The 23,202-nt window shown below is 41.9% G+C and overlaps 1 protein-coding gene across 6 annotated transcripts in view; it reads right to left on the bottom strand.

Annotated features, from left to right (window-relative positions):
- The window catches only part of CREBBP (CREB binding lysine acetyltransferase), a 96,373-nt gene that overhangs the window by 10,109 nt on the left and 63,062 nt on the right, over positions 1 to 23,202 (bottom strand). For 3 of the 6 annotated variants that reach the window (XM_082292130.1, XM_082292128.1, XM_082292132.1), the window contains 15 exons: positions 22,422 to 22,610; positions 20,594 to 21,013; positions 19,803 to 19,982; positions 19,389 to 19,575; positions 15,454 to 15,572; positions 15,080 to 15,319; positions 14,515 to 14,603; positions 9,535 to 9,615; positions 8,766 to 8,822; positions 7,451 to 7,528; positions 6,897 to 6,964; positions 2,581 to 2,731; positions 1,668 to 1,814; positions 1,177 to 1,290; positions 588 to 753 (listed from right to left, as the gene is read on the bottom strand). In XM_082292130.1, coding sequence (XP_082148256.1) covers positions 588 to 753; positions 1,177 to 1,290; positions 1,668 to 1,814; positions 2,581 to 2,731; positions 6,897 to 6,964; positions 7,451 to 7,528; positions 8,766 to 8,822; positions 9,535 to 9,615; positions 14,515 to 14,603; positions 15,080 to 15,319; positions 15,454 to 15,572; positions 19,389 to 19,575; positions 19,803 to 19,982; positions 20,594 to 21,013; positions 22,422 to 22,610 — 2,286 coding nt within the window. The remainder of the gene's footprint in view (positions 1 to 587; positions 754 to 1,176; positions 1,291 to 1,667; positions 1,815 to 2,580; positions 2,732 to 6,896; positions 6,965 to 7,450; positions 7,529 to 8,765; positions 8,823 to 9,534; positions 9,616 to 14,514; positions 14,604 to 15,079; positions 15,320 to 15,453; positions 15,573 to 19,388; positions 19,576 to 19,802; positions 19,983 to 20,593; positions 21,014 to 22,421; positions 22,611 to 23,202) is intronic. The other 3 variants (XM_082292131.1, XM_082292129.1, XM_082292133.1) reach the window with 2 other exon arrangements.

Consider the following 23,202-nt stretch of genomic DNA (forward strand, 5'->3'; position numbering starts at 1 on the left):
TTTGCTACACCGATGACAAGGCTTGTTACATAGAGGCTGTTGCTACTCCACACATTTAGTAACTGTCAGCTGCCATCAAAACATCTTTTTTTTCCAGCACTGTCACTACCATTAAGGAATTCTTGTAAATTTTAGCATGAAAGGAGTGGCAAATGCTCCCTTTGCCACCTTCTACTTATTTCCTTGGGTACGTGTGGTATTCTCCAGTTATGAAAACCATTCTTGTCATAAGGAGCTCTTTTATTTCACACTAGTGGGGTTCAGCATTCCACCTGCTCCTCCAGAATCTCCAGAAACAAACAGCTTCTATAAACCTTGAAAAGCTCCATATTTCCTTGCCTAGAAAAGGCAGTGAAAGAAAAATATACAAAGGCAGATTCTTGCAGATTTCCCCTCATGCAGACATCAAACCTAAGGAATTTTCAGCCTGAAAGGCAGAACCTCAAGAAAATATAAGAAAATGAAGACACTGAGAATAAACCCCTTGTATGACATTACCCCACTTTTCAGGTGTTCTGAAACAACAGCAGCTCCCTTCAGATGAAAATGCCATAAAAAATTAAATCAGAAATTAAACAGTAACAAACCTTGTAGTCATGAATGATTCTCTCAGCAAATGCCTTGTCCAGCATCTTCTTATACCATTCTTGCAAACGTTTGGGTTTGGGTATTTTCTGGTCAGGTGGGTGGCAATGGAAGATGTAATCATCTCCTTCACTGGGGGGACAGGCCCAGATGTGTCCTGTCACATACCTGTGTCACACACAACAAACAATACCTGTGACTGCCACCAGAAAACTAACTCAAACCTAGTTATAAATTCAGACCTCTGGCTTTACTTTTTAAATTTAAAAAAATTTTTTTCTTTGTAGCAAAGATGCTGAGGCAATGACTTGTATTTTGACAAGAGATAAGGTCAGGGATATAATAATGACACTTAAACATCAAGTGAACCTCTGATCAAATGAATGATGGGCTGTCAGTTTAGGAATCCCAACAATAAAAACCACCTTAGTGACAAAATCCCAATTTCTCTCTCCACTGCAGAAGAGGCCTTTGCTCCACATATCTCAGAGAGGTCAGAAGGAAACAGAGACTACCCCAACTACCTGTCAACCAAGATTAAGAAAAAATACTGAAGACCCAGATTGCTTTCCTTCCCAAGATCTCACTCACCCAAGTTTCTTGACGTATTCCAGGTATCCGATGAGGATTTCGTGGTAAACGGCCGTTCGGAGGCAGCGGGGGCGGAAGAAGTGAATACTGTCAAGGTAGGAGATGTACACACGCCTGCAGGGAGAGAGGGGGACATGCTCAGGGCTGGCTGAACTACTCCTGAGAGCTGACTTTTACACTAGACAAACATGCAGAAAGACAAATCAATGCTGATGGTATTTTAATGCAGATTTAAGCATCTTAACCTGGTGTAAACAGTCCTCGAAAGCAAAAGAGGGGCAGCATTTTTTTAAGACAGCAAGAATATACATCGAGAGGCAAAATTAAAAGCAGAATCCAAAAAATGTAACATTTTTGTTGTGATATTTGTCTTTCCCTTCAAAGTCATCTGCAGTCCTACATTTGTGCCACAGAACTGAAATGTATGTCTCAAATGTCTGTGTCTGACATTGATTATCCAGGGGATTTGGGAAGATGCCCAAGGAGGGTACCTGGTGTTTGGAGGGGGGCAATCCGAGCCATATTCCTGCACGTGCATCCCAAAGAAACACACGTCCACCCCGTCGATCTCCTCGAACGCAAACAGAGCTTTGGTACGGTAAGGGAAGGACTCTGACATCTCACCAGAATCCACAAATCTGCAGGAAAGGGCAACAGGAGAAAAAAAAAACCCAAACAAAATGCCAATTATTAACACAGTGTCCTACCAGAATGAGGGGGTTATTTTCAACCTTATTTTTAACTCATTAGGAACATTTTTATGCAGGAGTTAAACGGGGTCAGATCAGAGCTGTAGTAAATCAGGGAGTCCTGGTTCCTGTAAATTCATGGAAAGACTGTTTCCATATAGAACACAGGACTGAACAGGCCAGCATTGAGTACACGAATATCCTCAGAGACCACAAGCCTTTAAATAGGTTACAGAGCAGAAAATGTGATGCATTAGTATGAAGTGATGTCACATAAACACAGTCTTTATGAATTTAACCCAAAATACTTCATAGACTAAACCTTTTAAGCTTTTCATTTATAATGAAGCAAATTCAAAATCACTCCTGAAAGCTGAAGTGTTTATAAAAACAAAACAAAATGAAAGAAGGGTAAGGAACAGAATCTCAGCAACTGCTCCAAGCTAAACTATGAATTCTGTAACCAAAATGTGGTCACTCCCAAGATGTAGTGACACAAAGTCCCAGTATTATAAGCAAGGATGTCCCCACTGTCCCCAAAGCAGTCACCTCCTCTATATTTTTTAATCTTTCATAATGCTAAACATGCCCGAATTTCAAAAATGTTCAAAGGCATTAAGACGCAAATTGGCACAATTCTGCAATATCCACACAGGGAGACTTCAAAATGAAATAAATAAAAAGGATTGCATTCATTATAATTAACAGGACTAACCTGGATTTCATTCCTGGTTTAACTTCTACCGTCTTATCTGAACTTGCTACTACTCTGACAAAGACCTCTCCAGCCTCAGGATGGTTCTGACGCCGCAGGAATTTGTTCACTCTGTCTTCCAAATGGTTCCCTAAACGTGTGGTCTGCAGCCCTGGAAGGGAAGGGGGAGAACACGACCATGGAAACGTTAATACTGGAGCAGTCACTGTTCAGGTCATGGTGTTACTGTGCTCGAGAGCTCTTTCAGCTTCCTCCTCTGGATGGAAACAGGATTTTTCCCCTTTTGTTTCACCTCCATATGAAAGTTGGATGGTTTTATTTATACAGCCAAAATTAAGAGACGCAAACCCATCCGTGCTTTTCCCCCCACGCTTTCCACACCCCATCGTGGCAGCTGAACCCACTGGAGTGGCACAATTACCCTGTAAGTGAACTAACAAAGGCAGCTTTACGTAGCATTTTTCAATTTCAGCCTTATTTTATGAACCCTGCAAATGTTTTCTCTTCCCAACCCCACTCTCTGGCTGGTTGACAGAGATTACATCACTTTACAGATCTGGCTCCATGCCACACCTTTTCAAGCGAAGCAAAGCAAATCAACAGAAATGAAAAGCCTTTTGACTTCAATGGAGATTTCATTGCTTTTGCTTTTCTTTTCAAGAGAGCTTTTGGACTGCAGTTGCAGCAATCTGCACATCAAGGTTAAATAGTTCCTGCCCAGAGATAGAGGTCTTGGGAAGTTCAACTCCACAGATTGTCCAGATGCCCTCACTCCATCTTTACATTCACAATTGACTTTTGTGGGGAGGGCTGGGTTTGTGGTCTTACAGGATGTGATGGTTTTCAAATAAATCCACACCAAATTACAGAAATCATGATGATTTTGAGTTAAATGAAGAAACCAGAAGGACCCCACTGTTGTGACTTGAAGATTTATGACTATTTCTTTTATCCTGCTGTAGTTATTTTACCACTCATATTTCTACTTCACTTCATGGCCAATCTGCTATCTTTTCCAAAATGATGGTGTAATCTACAGATCCTCATTTTAATAAAATGCATTTAATTTTCTGCTCTCTGTTACTTCATTTTTCAGTTGATATTTGACTCCTGACACAAGGTCCTTGGTTCTTCCCCGACTCCTGAGCCTGCACACAGAATTCTGCAGTGAAATATCTGTGCTAAAAATTACTTCAGGCTCCAATACTGGGGAAAAAACTCACATATACTCAAAGGACTATCTTACTTTCTAAGGGATTTATACACTTAAAATTTCATTTTATAGAATCAGGGAATGGTTTTGGTTGGAAGGGACCTTAAAGCCCATCCAATTCCATCCCCTGCCATGGGCAGGGTCATCTTCCACTATCCCAGGTTGCTCCAAGCCCCGTCCAACCTGGCCTTGGACACTGCCAGGGATCCAGGGGCAGCCACAGCTGCTCTGGGCACCCTGTGCCAGGGCCTGCCCACCCTCCCAGGGAACAATTCCTTCCCAATATCCCATCCATCCCTGCCTCTGGCAGTTTGATTACAATCAGTTTACAGAAATTGCCAAAGGCAGCAATCTTGATTTACACCTTTTAGCTTGTCCCCTTGTCCAGTGAGATTCTGTGGTTATAACCAGCCCAATAGAGTCTAAATATCATTTACCTGGGAGTAATTAATAATTTGAATTAAAAAATTAAATTTAAAGGCAGGTTGAAGTAAAAACACCATGCCCTTTAACAATTCCAACACACTGAGCCTTTCCCAGGATTTCCCATTCCAACACACTCTATTGGCCCTTCCATATGTAACAGAAGTGGGATGATTTTAAAGGAAATTCACAAATACTTTGAGGGAATTGTTTTGTTCTGTTGATTTCTCTGAAGACAAAGAGAAAAAGAAGAAAGGGCTCCATTTCAGCTGATGAGTGGGAACATTTTTAGAAAGCCACTGGAGTTAACTCTACTGTCTTGTTGTGTTTTCATCTTGTCATCTTCCAATGCTAAGCAACCAAGGGATATCTGCTTCCTTCCTTATGCTGCAATGCATTAAAGCTTGAAAAACCAACAAATCCAAAAAGACCAGATAAGGAGATAAAAGAAACAGGCAGCATTAAAATTACATGTACTGTAAGGAAAGGATCTAAAAGTTGCATATTTTGATCTATTAGAATGTGAAAGTTGTTTTAGAAATCAGTTGGATTTTGGTTCTTGAACAGTTCTCACATATGCACCTTTAATAAAAGCTCAAAGTTCAGTGGAAACTGCAATGGAAACCTGAAAAAAGGCATCCAAACTGCTGAGAAGAAACCTCCAGCACAGGTCTGTGACAGCAGCAACGGCCAGAGCTTTGTTAGTGGATGAGTAATTGGACAGAGAGGAAGAAACTCCAACTCTAGGCCTACTGTGACTTCTTGTCAGGAAGCTACTTTGGGTGACTTATTTGTCAGGATATCTTTTGTCTTTGAACCTCTCTGCATTGGCTACTGGTGAGGTCATATTTGTAGATTTTCTTAGCAAAATAAATACTTCAAAAGTTCAGGGTTTCACAGCAGAACCCATATGCACCCTGGTTCTATTTGGCAGGCTGTCAGTTAAGATAACCAATTTTACTCACTACACATTAGAAATATGGATGTTCCATAAGAGCTGAGGGATGTGCTTGTCTTGGTTATCAGCAATTGTGCCATCATGCTTGAAAGAGTGGAGAATTATTGATGGTAACTTGGGCAGTAAATTTTTTTTTTTTTTTAAGAAGAGGGAACATGTTAATGTTTCAAACTTTCACTGCTGAGGTTTGTTTTCAGGTCAGCAGCAAGACCAAGGTTTTGATGACAAGAACAGACTTTCCTTTCCCTTCCCTGCCACCAGAGCACTGTTAAAGAAAGCTGATCTCCAGAGCCGAGCCCACCAGTGGATTACAGCTGGCATCAGGACTCAGTTCCTTGTGGGAGAAAGACAAGACAGCCAAACAGCAGGGAAAGGAGAGGGAGAAGGAAGAAAGGAAAAAAAGCACCATTATTTCCCTGTCCAGAACAGAATGGTTACCTTGGACTAAATGGCTGTTTACTCAAACTTTTACCACTGTCACAGAACAACTGCGGGTATCCGGGGAACCGCACACTTGTTTTAAGGAAATTTACATCAATACCCACTGTAAAGTCAGCACACAACAGAAGAAACATCCACTCAAAATGGGTTTCTAAAACTACAGTTGGATTTCATCATTTTATTAATGTTCTCTGCCAATTTTAATCTGTCTTTAATGAGACTAATTTAGGCCACTTTAACAAAACTCTCTTGAGTGCATCAGGTTCCTCCAGAGACTGCTCTGATTACTGGAACCCACCATGCCTCACACATCATCACCTGCAAATTACCCCTTTCACATCTCTTGTTACACAATCAACCACACATGAGGTTATCAAGAAATCATATTTTTAATGCAAAACCTTGCCTTTATCCCAGTTTGGAAGATTCAGGCTTGTGCAGGCACAACATCACCCAGTAATGCCCAGAACTTCTAAGGATTGAGGAAGCACAAGGGAGGAATGAAGTGACCCTGCAAGTTCTGCTTGTTCAAGTGCCTGGATCACCCTCTTGGTGTCTACACTCACTTCATTTTTCTGCTCTCTGCACTGTCTCTGCATTCTCTTCCCCCACCAAACCTCCATGAATAAAAATGTCCCAGTTATGTTCCCTGATGTCAAATGCCTGCACAGAGCCCTGTGGTAAGGATTATGGAGACTGACACAACCTGACCTGGCATCTCCTGAGCGTCTCTTTAGCGCCCATTTCTACAAAGCTATGGCAATGGTTATTGCCAAGAGCACCCAGTGGAATGAGTTACTCAGTTCTTACCCCACCACCTGTTCTGGAGGCAAGAAAAGCTCTTCCAAGGCTTTGGTGCTTGGCAGCAGCACCTGAACTGCAGCACGATTCATTACTACAGGTTATTGGGAGGGCACAGAGGTGACAATCGTTTTACTACAGTTCCAACACTACATGGAAACCTGGCTAAATGTAGCAAGCAAAGCACACACAGCCCTGTGCTCCTTCTGTTCTATTTGTCCCTGTTTTTGCTTCTTAACCCTAGAAGAATAAGGACAAAGACATCAAACACCTCAAGCAGCAACAAGACTGACCACAAACACATAAACAGCAGGGCTTTAAAATGTTGATTAAAATTCGACAGCCTCAGGTTATGCTGCTCCCCATTTTGCAAATGTTCCTGTGCTCTGTCATAACAACACAAAGTCTCAATCAAAAACCCATTAGGGGTGGCAGGGAGGAGATGAATGTTGAAGATAAAAACAGAAATACCAAACTCACTTTTAGCACTGAATTTGTTTTCTTTGCGTGTTCTACCAGTTTTCTTCAGACAATTATCACAGACAAACCTATTGAGGAAAAAAAAAAAGCCAAAAATTTAGCATAAACCCATTATTGGTGAGCTTAAACCCAATGCTTGAACATGTAATTTAAATGTCAGAGTACAATATATTTTTCTCTGGCTTTGAACAGCTTATATCACTCAATTTTTGAGGGATTGAAAGCCTTTATGAGCTGGTTTAACTCTGCCAAGCAGTTACACCTGCATTTGTGCTCTGTGCACACAAACTCCCCTCCAGCCAGCTGCCCTTGAGAGTTAGAAAGAAATCACACAAATCTGTGTGCATGAATATACACATTTTCATCTGAATATACTAAAATAAGACCCCAAATGCCAAAAAAAGGATTTTATTTAGAAGTGCTTTGTCCCTTTGTACCCAGTTCTTTAAAAGGCTGTGGCCACATATTAAAGAACAAAGGCAGAAAATCTTTAATTACGTAAACTACATCAGTGTCATTACACAAGGGGTAAAAAACTAACAAACATCTCTTACCCTGCAGGCCAAATAATATCATAATGTAACACACAAATCTGGTGCATCTTCCGACCACATTCTTTGCAGTCAACAAACCTGAGGAGAAAAACAGCAGCAAATCACTTTTGGTGTTAGGTAAGTAATTTTCCAGAATTCAGCATGAAAGAAGGACTTGCCAATCCTCTGCTAAGAACTGAATCAACTTCACCAGCCCAATTTATGTCTAAGTTAAAAAAAATACTCAGAATAGATTCAGATGTACATCTATCAATCCACGTGCAAGTTATATCTGTACATCTACACGTATATATAAATTGCAAAATGTGCTGGTTTAAAAATCTGAAATGGGCTGTCATGCACAACTTTTTCTGGATCTTTTCTATCCTTTTCTAAGCAGAGTCCTGAATTTTCCCAGCTTCACAGGATCCTCAACAATACCTCCACAGATTTAATTTTGAATTGCTTCAACAACCACAAGCTGAATAAATGGCTGCTCAACTTACTGTAAATGTAAGGACTAGTCATTCATGAACCACCCTGCCAAAAAAACATGTATTAACTTGTCTTTGCCTGCATGACTCTGCTGTAGTCTTGTTTTTATCTTTTGTTTTCTGGTCAAAATAGTATGTCAGAATTCTTTTTTTGGATGGGAAAACTGTTAGAGGTTTTCCCAGTCCAGAGTGCAACACAGGTTGAGAAGCCAAATGCACTGGGGTCTATCTCAGTCCACCCTTCCAGGCCTGGGGAGGAGCTCTATTTAGTATTTGCCAAGACAAGCAAAGGAATCAAAATGTGTTGTGTCTCAAACTGCCAGAGGACATGGAGCAGGATGATAAAATCCCGCTGCAGGGAAAGCAAGCCTGTGCTCCTGAGAAGTTCAGCTGGGCTTTCCCTGAATCTCCTGAGGGCAACACATGGTGCTTTGGCCTTTGGGTGGGCTCAGCACTCAGTGAAGAGAAAAATGTGGTTTAGAACCACTAGAGGAAAATGCAGAAGTGCCCCAGGAATGCAGAGCCCGGGGTAAAAGGCTCTGGAGGAGGGAGGGCCATTCCCAGCCCTGTGCAGAGCCTGGCAGGGCACACCCTTGGAATTACCCAAATATCAGAAGTAGGAAGTGTCTGTGGAACAAGCTCCTGTGTTCTTCTGGGTATCAAAGCAGACATCAACTTTGGATGTTGTGCTGTGAATTTTAGGGCAAGATTCTGCAGTCTGTTTGGGCAGGGATGGGGGAACAGAAGAGTTCTTTACTTCCTGCCCCATTTCTGCCCTGCTGGCTCAAGGACAAGTGGAAGCAGCAAGATTATGGGAAGAAAAACAACAGCCTGATACTTACGGCTCTGGATCCAGAGTATCGTTTTTCTTCTTTTCAAACTGATCCTTAGAGATGGTTCTAGAGACAAAGAGTTAAAACTCAGTAGCACCCTTACATCAGAGGCTCAGACAATATCATGCTTTGCTGAATTGCAGCAAACCTAAAGTCTGAAGAAAGCACCTCAGTATTTATCTTCTGGTCAGAGCAAGCAGTTCAGTTCATTTTATTTTAAGCTACAGAAAATATTTTTCCCACTTCATTTTCTGTGTAAATTAAAAGCAAGAGATACCCAAGCCTACACATAAAATTAAAATCATAAAGAACAAGGGAAGCTAATGTCAGTAAAGCTGCCACCTTCCAAACCACCTCATGTACCTCAAATCTGATTTTTCTGGCCAGGTTAAAGGCAAGCCTTTGGTTTTAGAAACATAAGCTGCACTTCAAAAGGTGAGATATCAGAATTAGATGGAAGTTTTCCATTAGAAAAGGTGATGGATTAGTGACATTTATTGACACAGCTTCCACTGCTCCCCTCCAAGCACATTATCCAGGGTCTGCCACCCCCTGGAATGGGCAGCTCAGCTGGACACAGGCAGCTGTGCTGGGCAGAGTAACAGACCCAACAAAGCAACAGCTCTTAATCCTGTTCCTATAAATCTCCTGTTAGGAAGGAAATAAGGCATTTTCTCCCCAAATACCACCACAGGGTTTTGGGTTTTACTCCCAAACCAGGACACCCTCCCCCACCCCCATTCCAAAAGTCAGGATGCGAGGAAAGGAAGCGACTTACGTTTGAGGCTGGGAAGGGTCATCACCCAGGGTGACATTCTCCCCCTGGATTTCAGTGAAACACTTCTCACAGAAGTGATACCTGTCAGCAAGAAGGCCATATTTGGGTGAGCTGGTCCAGCACAAACACAGCCACCCAAGCACGGAGCCACCAACCAGGGCAGGGCAGATCACCAGGACCACGACGGAAGGGGGGACGTTGTTGGTTGATTGATGGGTCAGTGTGGACAATGAGGAGGCACAGAGGGAGGGGAGGGCAGGATTAGAGAACAGGGGAGGGAACAAACAGCACAGACGTAAGAGGTAAGACGCAAACACCAAGACAACACAGAGCAGAAAGCCAAGGCAAAGCACAGATTAGCATTCGGTCTCATTTCACACATCGTAACAAGTGTTGGGCCTCACATTCCAAATTCGGGGAGGATTCATGGAGTAGCCACCAAGAGCTACATTTGTATAGGCTTCAAATTTAAGAATTTGGATTTGATTTGCATCGCTCAGGGGGAAAAAAATACTTTTTGATTCCAGGCTTGCGACTGATTGAGTTTCCTTTGGGTAAAAAGGAGCCTGTCAACAAGCTTAAAGGACACATTTATTACAGATTTAAGTAATTAGGAAATATGCTGAAAGCATTTACTGATTCCAAGTCAAAACTGCAAAAGCAGAAACACTTGATATTGGGAAAAAAAAATCTATAAAAACATTAAATTCAAAATTTGACTCTAAGATTAAATGTGACCAATTGCTCAGCTAATATTCTTTCATATAAATGAAACCAAATCCATACTCCAGACAAACATTTAACAGAAATGCAATTATGGGTCAGAGTTTCCAGCCATTTATCTATATAAATACAATATATGTATATATGTGAACAACATGAAATATTGTACATACATACAATATATTTATCAGGTACATTAAAGATGTGGAATTAATTAAGCTTTACAAATTGAATATGAGGCTAGGTACAATTTTTGGTCACCAGACCAAGAGCCAATCCAATTCATACTCAGCAAAAACAGTTCTGCAGTTTACCAAACCAAGCTGAGTAAATTGGAATACAACTCTATGAAAATACAATCTGCATTTGAAAAAAGAAAATAACATCAGTTACATGGATTTGGGGTGGGGGGGGCTGGTGGGTTTTTTGTTTGTTTGTTTGGGGTTTTTTTTGTTTATTTCAGATGAACTGGAACCAAAGTTGTCAGTCACAAAAAAAAAAATCAAAAAAGGAGGCTAAATGTTTGGAAAGGATATGAATTCACACATGAACAAAGGTAACAGAGAGGCCACAGCTGTAAAATGCAGGAAGGCCACAAAGGATCATCAAAATAAAGGAGCTTTATGGAGAGTGAGAGAGTGGAAGCAGCGATGGCAGCACAGAACAAGGCAGGTTTAGTACTCAAACACCAGAGCTGTGGGGATGGGGAGTGTCAGAGGCACCAAGGAGACTCAGTGTCACAATGAACCAACAACTCAAGGATGGAGATTGATCAGTGTGGCAGCTCTGCCCCTTCACACACACCCTCAGACACCTGAACTACGGCAATCCCGGAGAGACCTCCCAGGCTGTGCTGTCCTGGAGACAACAACAGGCACTGGCAGGCACCTATGGAATGGGATGGATCAGAATTTCCTGGTGGGACACACCGGGGCCATCCCGGCTCTGGGCAGGGAAGATGCCCCACGAGCCCTCCCTGGGCTGGAGCCAGCACTGAGTCCCCACAGCACAGCTCAGGAGCCTGGAAACTCCTGGGGGCTCTGCCAGCTGGGCCTGGCTTTAGGAGCTGCTCTGGCAGCCAGGAGCCAGAACTGCAGCAGCAGCGAGCCCTGCCCGTGCGTGGGACCGGCTCGGAGGGGAAGGGCTGGTTTGTTCCAGTTAATCCAAGCACACCCCCACTTCAACTGCACCCAGCTCCTAGGGCAGCTCCCCTGGGATTACACACATTGCCCTCCCAAGGAAAACCAGGCTTTGGGAGCTGAGAATGCAACAGAGCAAGGCCAGGAGAAAAACAAATGTATTCCATGAATTTGTTATCATTGGGGATGATAAATACATTGTGGTTATTAGGGAGGAGGGTTTCAGGAGTGGGTACAGACACTGCACATCTCATTTCCACTGACTTCCCTTGCCCCTCACACCCCATCCCCAAACTGATAACATAATATCTAATAATTTTTAAAAAAACCCAAACATAAGAGGTTCAGAATTTTATATCCTTTTACACATCATCAGTTTATTTTTTTCCTATAATGTGCTTCTTTAATTTTTTCTTAAATTAAAACCCCCCATCACTAATTATTTTCCTTACTAACACAGTTGCTCATCATTTTAAGAGTCAGATTGGGAAGGACTGAAAGTCAGGAGGACCCAAATACAGGAGTGTAGCCAGAAAAATCCATGGCCAAGGCTCTTATTAATAATTTGCTACATTTAAACAGTCCCAGAAAAGGTTAATTCTGATCCATTTTCAGAATAATTTATGGGCTTTCAAAGCACTCTAAGATCTAATCCATGATATTAAAATGAGGAAATAAAAACTGAAGTACAGTGAAAATGAATCACCTAAAGATCATGAACATTTATCCATAAAATAACCAAGGTGAAGCAATAGCTGTAACTTATTATGGATATGGACCCTCAGAAAGAGAGATTTGCCTTTTCCATGTCACCACAAATATTCAGCAAAACCCAGAGAAAACACAATATTCTAGTTCCAACAGCCGTAGAAACCCCAAAGAATGTACTTATTGCAACATATCAAACATGAAAAGCTTTTCAAATGCAGACTGTTCAGGTGACTCCCGTTTATTAAACAGCAACATTATGGTTCAATATCAAAGTCCAGAAAATGCTCAAACTTGGCATTAACAGGTGAATCCCCAACTGTAATTAAGTGCAAAGGCAATTCTAAATTAATAACTGGATGGCAGTGCTGACATGAAACACCACTCAGTTTTCTCAGCTGCATATTCACACACGAAGCACATTTTCTGAACACTTTAACCTGCATTTCTGCCTTATTATGGAATCTAAACAGCTCTATACCAAATAATTAACTTAATCATTGAACTGTAATGCCTGAGTTCATTTATTCAGTGGTGCCTAAATATTCTTAGTTGTAATTTAGTCATGTGATACACTGGACTTTAAGTGCATTAGATTTTGCCTGTTCTGTACACAGAAAATTCAAGAACTTTTGACCAATTAAAGATCTGCTGGAAGCATGGAATTTGTTTTTCACTTATTTAGTACTTGTTTAAGAACATCTAAGATTTGAAGATCATTGTCACAGGAAATTTGAGTGGTTTAGAGCTGATGAACAGGGGCTTTCTATGCAAAATTGACTATCACTTAACAACACGGTGATTAATCTTTAGAAATACCTTTTTAAAAGCCCCAATCCAAAGCCCCATTCAACACTTCGTTTAGTGGGCCTGAAACAGAAAACCTCAACCCTGCCCCAAACCACAAACCCCTACTCCCTTCTCAAGGCAACTGGATGAGCAGAAATCTATGACTTAAATGGACTTTCATGTTTATAATGGGCAGGAAACTGGAATATTACAGCACTCAGTGCAGAAGAACCCTCTGCTCCACCCACCCTGGACTTCTTGCTAGTGACCAACATTGCCTTCCATGAAATAATCCAAATGATTTAAGACAAACCTAAATTGAGAAGGCAGTTTTGAAAGAAGAATGAGCCCTTCTTCAATTAAATTTGAAGTTACTAGTTTTTCCAAATACAGAATGCATAACATGGATGTGGAATGTGAAAAGTATTTTAAATTTTATCAACAGTGATGGTATTTAAGGGTTATTTTTCCCCAATGCCAGTACTGAACTGTGTCTTTAAATACATTTTAATTGCTTTCTCTTCAGCCTGACTTTTCAGAGTCCACAGTGGCTGTATAAAACCTTTTATGAGAGCTCATGAATTTATTCCTGCCTGTCAATACTTTCTGCCTCTCAAAGGGCACCCAAGGCCCCCCACACAAGGTGGGATGACACATTTTCCTCTCCCCCACATTGTGCTGCTCCAGCGTGGGGCTCAACAGGCTGAAAGCCTCTCAAGAGCATGTTTGGAGAGAAGGGATGGCCCAAAAAGATGAAATACAAGTGTTAGATATCTGAATTGATTCTGTGACTTCACAGCTGGCAAGGCTTAGAGGCTGCCAAGCCTCTGGAAAGCAATTCATAACTTCCTTTTCCCTGTTTAAAACAAAGCTTTTGTCTCAGCCCATTTGTATTGTGCATTTTATTCAGGGGGGAAGACACACATCATCTAAGAAATCAAAATTAAAGCCAAGTTTTGAGTTTGCTTTGTGATTATAACACTGGTGATTTAAGTGTTAAATGGAAAATTAATTTAACAATTATTTAATAATAATAGAAACACCAAGTCCTAATATTAATTTAAAAATAAGAGAAATTTTAATTTTCACAGCTTCTCATGGAGTCTCTGGGTACTTTTTAACGCTATTTCCAAGCTAATTTAAATAGAATTAAGCACTGACTAGGAAGGGGAAACATAAGTCTTGTAATCAATCACTGTACCCTTTACTTGGCAAATTCTGGCACTGACTTGAAAACAAACCTGCATATTTTCACAATTTTCCCAGAAGAAGGTAGCAGGATTTCCCAGTGCCTTTTTGCAGTTCTGCCCTTCTCTCTCCAGCAAGCCCTGCTCCTCCTTTCATGGAAAACATGGACAACTTGACCTGCACTGAAGCATTGCATGGGGCAGCCTGGCTAAGAGCAAGCACTAAGGAACAGTGTGCCTCACACTGCAGAGCAGAAAAACAAACAGTCACCTGCAAAAGGACAGCATGGAAAGACAAAAAAAGAACCTTTCCCTGACTTAGCTGACAAAGGAAAGCAGAAGTTAAAAATCCTCCCCGTCCTCTGTATGTGCAGAGAACTCAAAAGAGATCTCACTTCCTGAATAAGGGAAAAAACCTGGATTCAAGGACTTACCTGTTCTGGTAACTGTAGTAGGCAGCGTCCCGGGGAATAGTACACAGCTGCTTGCCATAGCAGCACAAGGTCTGGGGAGAGAACTCATACTGCAAAACAAGGCAGAAAAGCAGCTTTACAACAGGAGCTTTTGTTCATCAGGGATCTATTAAGCAAATCTGATGCTTGTGGGTATCAGAGGACACTGTCATGGTCATCACACTTTCCCAGCTATTGTGAATGTACCAGCACAGCCCTCTCAATCTGGTGACAATCACTAACTCTAAAAGCAGCTGATCCTTTTGACCTCTGCTTTATGGACATGGGAAACCAGGGAAGTATTTTAAAATTCCTCATGACTAAAGAAGGTGTCCTCTGAGGGAGAAAAATACAACAATAATAACGGAAGAGCAGAAACGCTATCAACCTTTTTAGCTCTGAACATGTTTCTAATAAAGCCGAACTTTTAACAGCCCTTCCATTCAGTATTTCTAGTTAAAAAAAACCAACAGCACACACAAAGCTGAAGCTTTGTCTAATGACTGCTGCTGGGAAGAACACCCCCCTGGGATACTGGGATGCCCACCTTGCGGCCGCAGCAGTAGCCCAGGGATTGCATGACGGGATCAATCTCTTGCTCAAACACCTCCGCCAGTTTAGTGCAAAACTTATAGACCCGGGAAGTCTTGCGGTTGTAGAGCCAAGCGTTGTTGAACATCAGCCACACATCATCCACGTACTGCCAGGGCTCCTGGTACTGCCCTGTGTCCAGCTTGCGTTTGATGGTCGAGAGATCCATGGGGTTCTTCACAATGTCGAAATAATCCTGCAAAGACACACAAAACCCTGCATTTTTAACAGGTTTGCAATATGTTGCAAAATAAAAAAAGGCTGAATGTTTACGTGAGCAAAGATAAAACAGGAGAGTATTTTATAGGGTTTTTTTTAATGCCAACTCACCGGAATCCCTAAAAGCTGAGGATCCACAGGCTGTCTGAAAGGAAGGGACTCTGGGTCCTGCCGGTACAATGCTTCCAGGGTGGGCATGAGAGCCTGGCGCAGCTCCTCGGGCTTGAAAACTGTTAATGGAAGTCAGAAAGGTCAGAAGATTGCCCTCCACATTTTCTAATCTCTTGACTCCCCTAAAAAACCCCCGAAGAACTATGCTGGCGTAAAATTCTGCAAAGGGATTTCCTGATCAGAAGCAAAACCTCACTTAAAAGAGGCAAACACAGCTTTGTATTTACTCAGATCACAGCAGGTGATATTCCCAAAATAGGGAGATGGGAACAACTCTAGCCCATAATGATACATATTCTAGAGCGTTGAAAACCCCCTCAAAACTTACACAGAATCACATTAAATCAATTGTTTCAACATGAATGAACCTTTTCTCCTCAAAGGAGAGACTGAGCATAACTTTCCCTCCCTCCCTTCTAACCTTGTTTGCTATTTCCAAGCCAAGATTCTTCCAGCAAAACCAACTGCAGTGGACAGGGATGAAGAGGCAGCTCTACAGAGAGTGACCAGATGTCCTGAGAGCTGGCACAGGAATTTTCCTGGCCACAGTGTACAAACAGTCCTGGTCTGATGGATCGTTAATTGATTTTGAAAGTGTTAATACTTCCAGATTTCTATGCCACCACTTGGCAACAGTGGCATGGCAACAGCCATGATTCTTTCAGGAGTGGATGACAAGGACAAAAAAAGGCAATACATTTTCTGAAAAATAATGATAATGTGGAGAGTTCTTTGAACATCTCAGCAGTGCAATTACATTTATTTCCTTAGGAACAGTGTCTTTAAATAGGGAAGAATGCCTATCAATGAGAAAAAAAGACAACTAAGGAAAGCAGGATGGCATCTAATATTTATCTACCTGGATGAAATGAGAATGATACTAATAAACTGGAGCAATTAATTCTGCTAAAAGCACTTGAATCAACAGGGCTCAGTGACCCCTTTGAGGCTGATCATTGCTTTTCCCACTCAAATGGTATTTTGGTATGATATAAATTGCTTTTTGGGACATCTAGTTAAAAATCTATGATTTTAAAGAGTACACACACAAAAAAAGGCAAGACAAGAAATTAAACTGACACTACTCCACTGGCTGTATGATCATTTCAGCTGTTGCCACAATGTCAGTCCCAACAAAATGGCAATTCTCTTCCATGTTTATCAATACCATAAATGCAGGCACTTTTCCCTACTATGGGCTCCCAAAGTTTTATAAACAACTCTTATACATTATGGAATTCTCAAGAACAGAAATAAATATTAAATTCCATTAATGAGGAACAGTATTCTCTACTGCTCTGATTCAGATAGTTCATATGTGATAATCTGAATTATTTAATTTAATGAAATGTAAAGGTCAAAAAGTACCTTTTAATAATCTATTCTGGCTACCTGCTTGACATTGCTTTTAGAATTTTCTCCTATAATAATATACGACTAAGCTACAGTATCTTTCAAAATAAATCCAATCTTATTTTAAACTCAAACGACAGAGATTCAGTGTGACTTTTGCTAAGTTCCTTAAAGCCTGATTATCTTTACTGATAAAGTTTATAACCCACTTTCATTTTGAAGTTTGAAAAAGAATCAAAATGAAAATCCAGTTGTTATTTCAATTTATTACTTCAACTGAAAACATAAAGAAAAGTTGCCTTCATCTTCAGCTGCTCTGCCTCTAAGGACTATGACTAATAACAGCACATTTGATCATAGCATCTCCCTGTACATGGATTTTACAAGGAAGTTTTGTTTTTCCCTCTCTCCTTTTTCCAAAATTAAATGCTCTCAGTTCTCCTCCAGTAGCTCGAAGACCTTTGTAAGGAGCTGGCATCCAGTTATCCCATTTTGTCTTGGATGTGTGGGCGGTAAAAAGAAAATGGGATCTTTGCCTGACTCATGATGACGTATAATCTACCAAAGAAGAGTACAATGCTACCTTTTTAGTTTTTTTGCTTTTTTCAAACAGAGGCAAGTCTGCTTATGATTACTAAGGAGAAAATTCATAAAGGAAGATAAGACATTTTCAAAATTCCAAGGACAATACACACGAATACACCTCAAACCCAAGCTCTTGCAAGTCTTCCATTATACCTTACAAAGAAGTGAAGAAACCTGTAAAACTCATCTTCAAGGTCGAACTAAAGCTGCCAGCTACAAGGAGAGAGGAGCTGCCCAAATGAGTATTACAGTGGGGTTTTTGAGACTGCAAGGGAAGAGGCAAGGAACCAGCACCTCCCTTTCTTGCTCACATTGGATTTGCAAAAAAAAGGCAAAATAAGGCTCTGACTTGCTGCATTATAGCACACAGTCCATGGCACTTCCCCTCAGTGCCTGCTATGTCCCAGCTTACTGAGGGATGCCCCCCAGGAATCTGCCTGCATGGGAAGAAGGAAGAATTCCCAATACTTTTACAACCCATGCAAAACTCCTGATAAGTCTCTTCAGTAGTTTTAAAATATCACCTATCCCTTCAGCACACTTGGCAGTAATTACTCTCCAATACCTCTTGGTTTATTCAGCATTTTAAGACCAATGCTCAATTAACATTGAACAAACTCCTTGGTGAGAAAATGTCACCATTTAAACTTGTGTCTGTGGTTGCATCTGCCCACGCTGCACGTGCTTTGAACTCCACAGTTACTGGGTGACAAAACGTCCAAGATAAAATTGTGTCACTGAAGGAGGAATTGGAGTACGCACTGACCCAGCCTGAACTGACTCTGTGCAAGAACCTTCCCTGTGCAAGCACATTCCTAACAGGCAGCAGTGATTCCTTCCACTGGGAATATCACTGGCTCAGAAATGCTAATAAGCTTTCCACTCCCTGTGTTACATTTGGGTTGGAAAAGGCTCTGCCAGTTGGTTCTGCAGCGCACTCTCATTTGGGTGCCCCGCTCTGCTGCCAGCTGAAAACATCAATCTGCAGGGAAATGTGTTTTATAGTGATTTATTACAAAAAGATTATGCTTAGTAACCAAATGCAACCCAAAGCACATCAAGGAGATGTAGATTTTTTAGACATTTGCAGCACGTTGAAAGCTTACCTTTGGTTGAAAACTAAAAACTAACCACAGAAAACATCAGCTCAATAAAGCAGAAAAGACAGAGGTCTCAAAACTGCTACAAAACTGCAGCCACAAAGCCTGCACTGCAAGTGAAGAATTTTATTTCTGTTTTAATGATCTTATTTATTTCTTACTAACACAAGGCACCCAATCATTTATATAACCTGCAATACCGTGAAGCTTCTTTCAGTACAGATGCAGTCACACCTCAATCTGTGCTGATACTGTAGCTCAATTTAAGAGACTGCTGAGCAAATGAACACTACACTGAAAACTTTCAAGTCCTGAAAACCCAGGACTCTAAAATAAGTGTTAAGCCTCTTGCAGCAGTCCAACCCAGGAGGAACACAGGTTCAGGAGAGTTCAAGTGCCTGATTCTCAGAAAAGTGACTGACAAAACTCAGGATAAAGGTGGTGTGTCCAGCCTCTTTAACAGGAAAAGAAAAGCAATGGATATCCTTGGTAACTGAAAGCACTCTTATCTACCCTGAGCTCTCCTGAAAGAGCACCAAGATGTACAAGGAGGGATTTATGTATTTAATTCCTCCAGCAATCACTGCCTTACTGCCTCAGTCCTTCTGGGCAGGCACTGCTGAGATCAAGGGCACAGTGACTTGCCTTTCTCACCTGATTCATGTAACATTAAAGGAATCCTACTTTCAAAATTAAGTGACAGAGTACTGGTCTCCCAGAGCTCCATGTGCTGGAAACACAAGTGCAAAACACACCTCCCAGCAGGAGCTGAGACCATGGAAAACAAATGTTAGTGAAGGCAAAGCACACAAGGGAACTCAGTTTTCATACACATACTTTTCTTGCGGGGCTGAGATGGTGATGTGGATTGTGAAGTGGTTCCGTTAGTGCCGCTCTCCTCTTCCTCTTTAGCCTCTACTTTTATTTCAGGCTTCTTTTCTTCAATTTCCATTGGCTCCTGTTTCAGTTCTGTTCCATCTGTTTCTTCCTTTATTTGTGAAGATCCTTGTAAATCCTCCTCCACCTTAAGAAAGGACGCAATGACAGGTACTGTTACATCTACAACCCAAACTTCAGCCACCAAAATATTAGTTTGAGACTGTTGAAGCACTTTCCATCCATGGCTTTCCTCAGGAGTTACTTTGCAGTAACGACCCTCCTCTCGCCCCTTAGCTCACCGAGTCAGACACATCATTAAGTGCTTTTATATCTATCACTGCTTTCAGTTAAGCTGTAGAGAATCTCATTTACCTCAGTCTTAGCTTCCACTTGTGTCTCACTAGTCTCTGGCTCAGTTTCTTCAGTTTTAACTTCTGATTTGCTTTCTAGCATTGGTGCATCTGGTCCTAGTTGCTGGGAATTCGTATCAGCACTAGCAACTGAGGCAGGGGTGGGGACCCTGTTATCAATACTAGCTGCTGCCTGGGATAGCTGTTGTAAAAACAGTACAAAAGAAAGACACTGCATATATAGAAATATTTTCCTTTACTAAAAATGAACAGCACAAAAGAGACATGAGATGATATTCTACAACAGTGCAGAACATGGATACAGGTCACTGTAGCCAAGTTTTGATATTACACATTTAATAACTCTGCTTTACAGAGGAGAAGCCAAGGAAGAATTCTGCCCCAAAGAGGCTTCTTTTACAGAGAAAACACCTGCCCAGTAAAATACTGTACATTCCTTGAAATGTGCATTTTCCCTGGCTGCATCTTAAAAGGAAAAAAAATACGCAAATCTCAGGATCAGAAAAGATTCTGATTATGGCCACACAGAGTATTAGGCCTGTTACACCTCATCTTTCTGCACACTGCTGCCAATTTTACTTCGAGCAGTTCAGCCATTCAACCCCCCCTCCTTCACACAATGCTGAGAACATCTGAATACACACATTTTACACATCTCTAACCAACCCTCTGGTCTAAAGCAGAAGCTGCTATGGACAGCTATGGGCTCTACACATTCAGGACATGATGCTACACACAGGTACACTCGTGGGATGTCACGACACAAGGCAGAGGGGACTGGCTGGTACTTACTGGAGTGCCGGGTGGCTGTGCCTGCACAGATGTTGGCTGCTGCTGGGCTGGCTGTGGGGTTGGCACAGACTGGGGCTGGGCAGGGGTCTGTGGCTGCGGTGTCACCTGGGCCTGGGCCGCAGTCTGCCCCGTGGGGGTGCTCTGGGTCTGCGTGGCCGTGGGAACAGAACCCGGCGTCGGGGTCGGAGTTTGTCCCGAGGACGAGACCGGTGTCGATGGCTGGGTGGGCGCTGCTGGCTGGGGAGGAGTCATTCCCGTGGGGGTTTGGTGCTGGATCGGTGGCATCCCGGCAGCAGTGGACACGGGAGGTGTGGCCTGGTGCAGGGGTGGCTGGGTCACCGGGGGACACGGCAGCTGCCCGCCCTGCGGCCCCAGCATGTTCATGGAGTTGGGAAGAGCAGCACTGGGAACCTGCCCCTGCTAGGAAGAGAGAGAGTCTTACAGACCCTGGATTCACACTGATCCTTTCAATCACAGCCCTGAAGCCTTCTCTGACAGGATACTGTCAGTGTAAGCAGATCAGCCACAAATGCTGCTACTGCAAGTGACTGCTCTGATTTCTGTCATCGCTGCCATCAGCTCTCAAGGACCTTTCTCCCAGACACAGGACATCATGCACGTCCTGCATTAATTCCACTGGCATAGAGAGGGAATCTTCACAATCCCAGTAACACAGAAACCCACAGGCAACCTCTAAATTGTGCCATTAGCTGGGCAAAGGTCAGGCTTTGACACAAAATGGTTTTGAGCAAATACCCATTTTTAGGCCAGGACTCTGAGGCAGCTCTGCTTCAGAGGGCAGGTCAACACACTTAATACTGCTGTTGCACAGAGCAAGACTTAAGAAGAGTCTTTTTGTTTTCTTTTAAATTCTAATTAAACTGCTCAATATGCTTCAGAAAACTGGGTATTTGTTTTTCAGAGCAGCAACAATAAAGTACTCTAGATGTACTTAAACCTTGAAGTGATACATTTTACTGAAGATTACATCAGATAACTGGTGATAAAAAAGAATACTCCATCCTCAAATGTAACTGTTACTCTTAGAAATACAAATCATTTAATTTCCTGCAGATGAGGTTTCAAATTTAAAACACACTTCTGTATTGCCTGTACAGAGGCAGTTTTATGGAACTAAGTGCATTGGGAAAAAAGTGTTCACCACAAAGGCAAACAACTGAGCCAGGGCCCATGAAACTGCAGATACTCCATCCTGAACATATTCCAAACTTGACTCGACAGAGCCCTTCATAACCTGATCTAAGTAATCTCTCAGAACTCTGGAGATTTTAACTAGCCTAAATTACTTGGGCTCTGAGTTAAAGGACAAGCCTTTCCCTCCAGAAAAGCAGATACTTTGGCATCATAAGCACAGCTGCTACTTCATAGACTACTACTGCAACAGAAAAATGTTACAGGAAAAACCCAACCATTTTCTCTCCAGAAGCAGAGAAGTTAAAACAATCTTTAGAAATCTTCCCCAACCACTTCAGTATAATCCTAGATTTAAAGTTAGCTACACAGAGACAAAAACATATGCTCATAGGCATCCCATAAGCTGATTCCTGATATTTCCCCTAAAAATCTCATCAGCATGAATTTTTAAGGAATTTAAATCAGGAATTGCAGGGCGTTGCGCCCCCATTAACAGATGTCAATAAGTTATGTAAGAGCTTCTGAAGAAGGCAGATGTAACCCAGGATCCCCCAAAGTTGGGGTGACTACATCAAACAATGGGTATAGAAATACAAATAAACAAATATAAGTAAGGTAAACAAATCAGAGCAAAATAATTAAGAGCAAATAAATCTTAGAGAACCCATCTCACCTGTGCCACCCCAGCCTGGGCTGTTGACTGACCCATGCCCACACTGTTCACATTCATGGCTCCAGTGGATGCTGGGAACTGGTTTTGGGGCAGGAATTGGTTCTGGGTAGGAGCCTGACCCATCATGTTGTTGGAATGAGCTCCCATCATGTTCTGTGGCTGAGGCATTCGGGAAGGAGACATTGCCATCTGAAAATTAACGCCCAGATTAACTAATTACCATTTAGTAATACAGAGCAGGACAAAGGAAAATACCCTCACTGAAATCAACCAAAAGATAGGACAAAAAAAATAAAAGGAAAACTGGCTCAATTACACTAACTGGAAGGGGGCATATGCCTATAAGTTCAGCATTTGTTCCACAGCATTCAGGAGGCAGTTATTTTTAAACAGGTAATATTCAGAGTGTTAACTCTGTTTTGTTCTCTGGGGTGACAGAGAGAATCCAGGGAAACTAAAAATATTTCTGTTTTTCTAAAGAATAAAAACATGTTTTCATGTAGGAACAAAGAAGGTTTATGTACTGCAAAGACAATAGATGCTCTTCCACAGACTGCTTGGGATTACTGCACCTGTGGCACGTGCCCCTCTAAAGGTCTGCCTGGTGTTTTTAGAACACGTAAATGTTGAAAACAAACTCCTCGCTAAAAGCCTGTCAGACTCGCTGCGTTTCCATGAAATTATCCCACAGTTTGCAGCAGTGCTCTGTGACTTGGCCTTTTCAGAGGAGATGAGGTGTGGGGTGGGCTGAGGCTGTGCTGAGCAGGGTGCTGAGGGGGGT

This window comes from Coloeus monedula (genome assembly GCF_965178545.1).
Source record: "Coloeus monedula genome assembly, chromosome: 16".
Classification (NCBI taxonomy): Eukaryota; Metazoa; Chordata; class Aves; order Passeriformes; family Corvidae; genus Coloeus; species Coloeus monedula.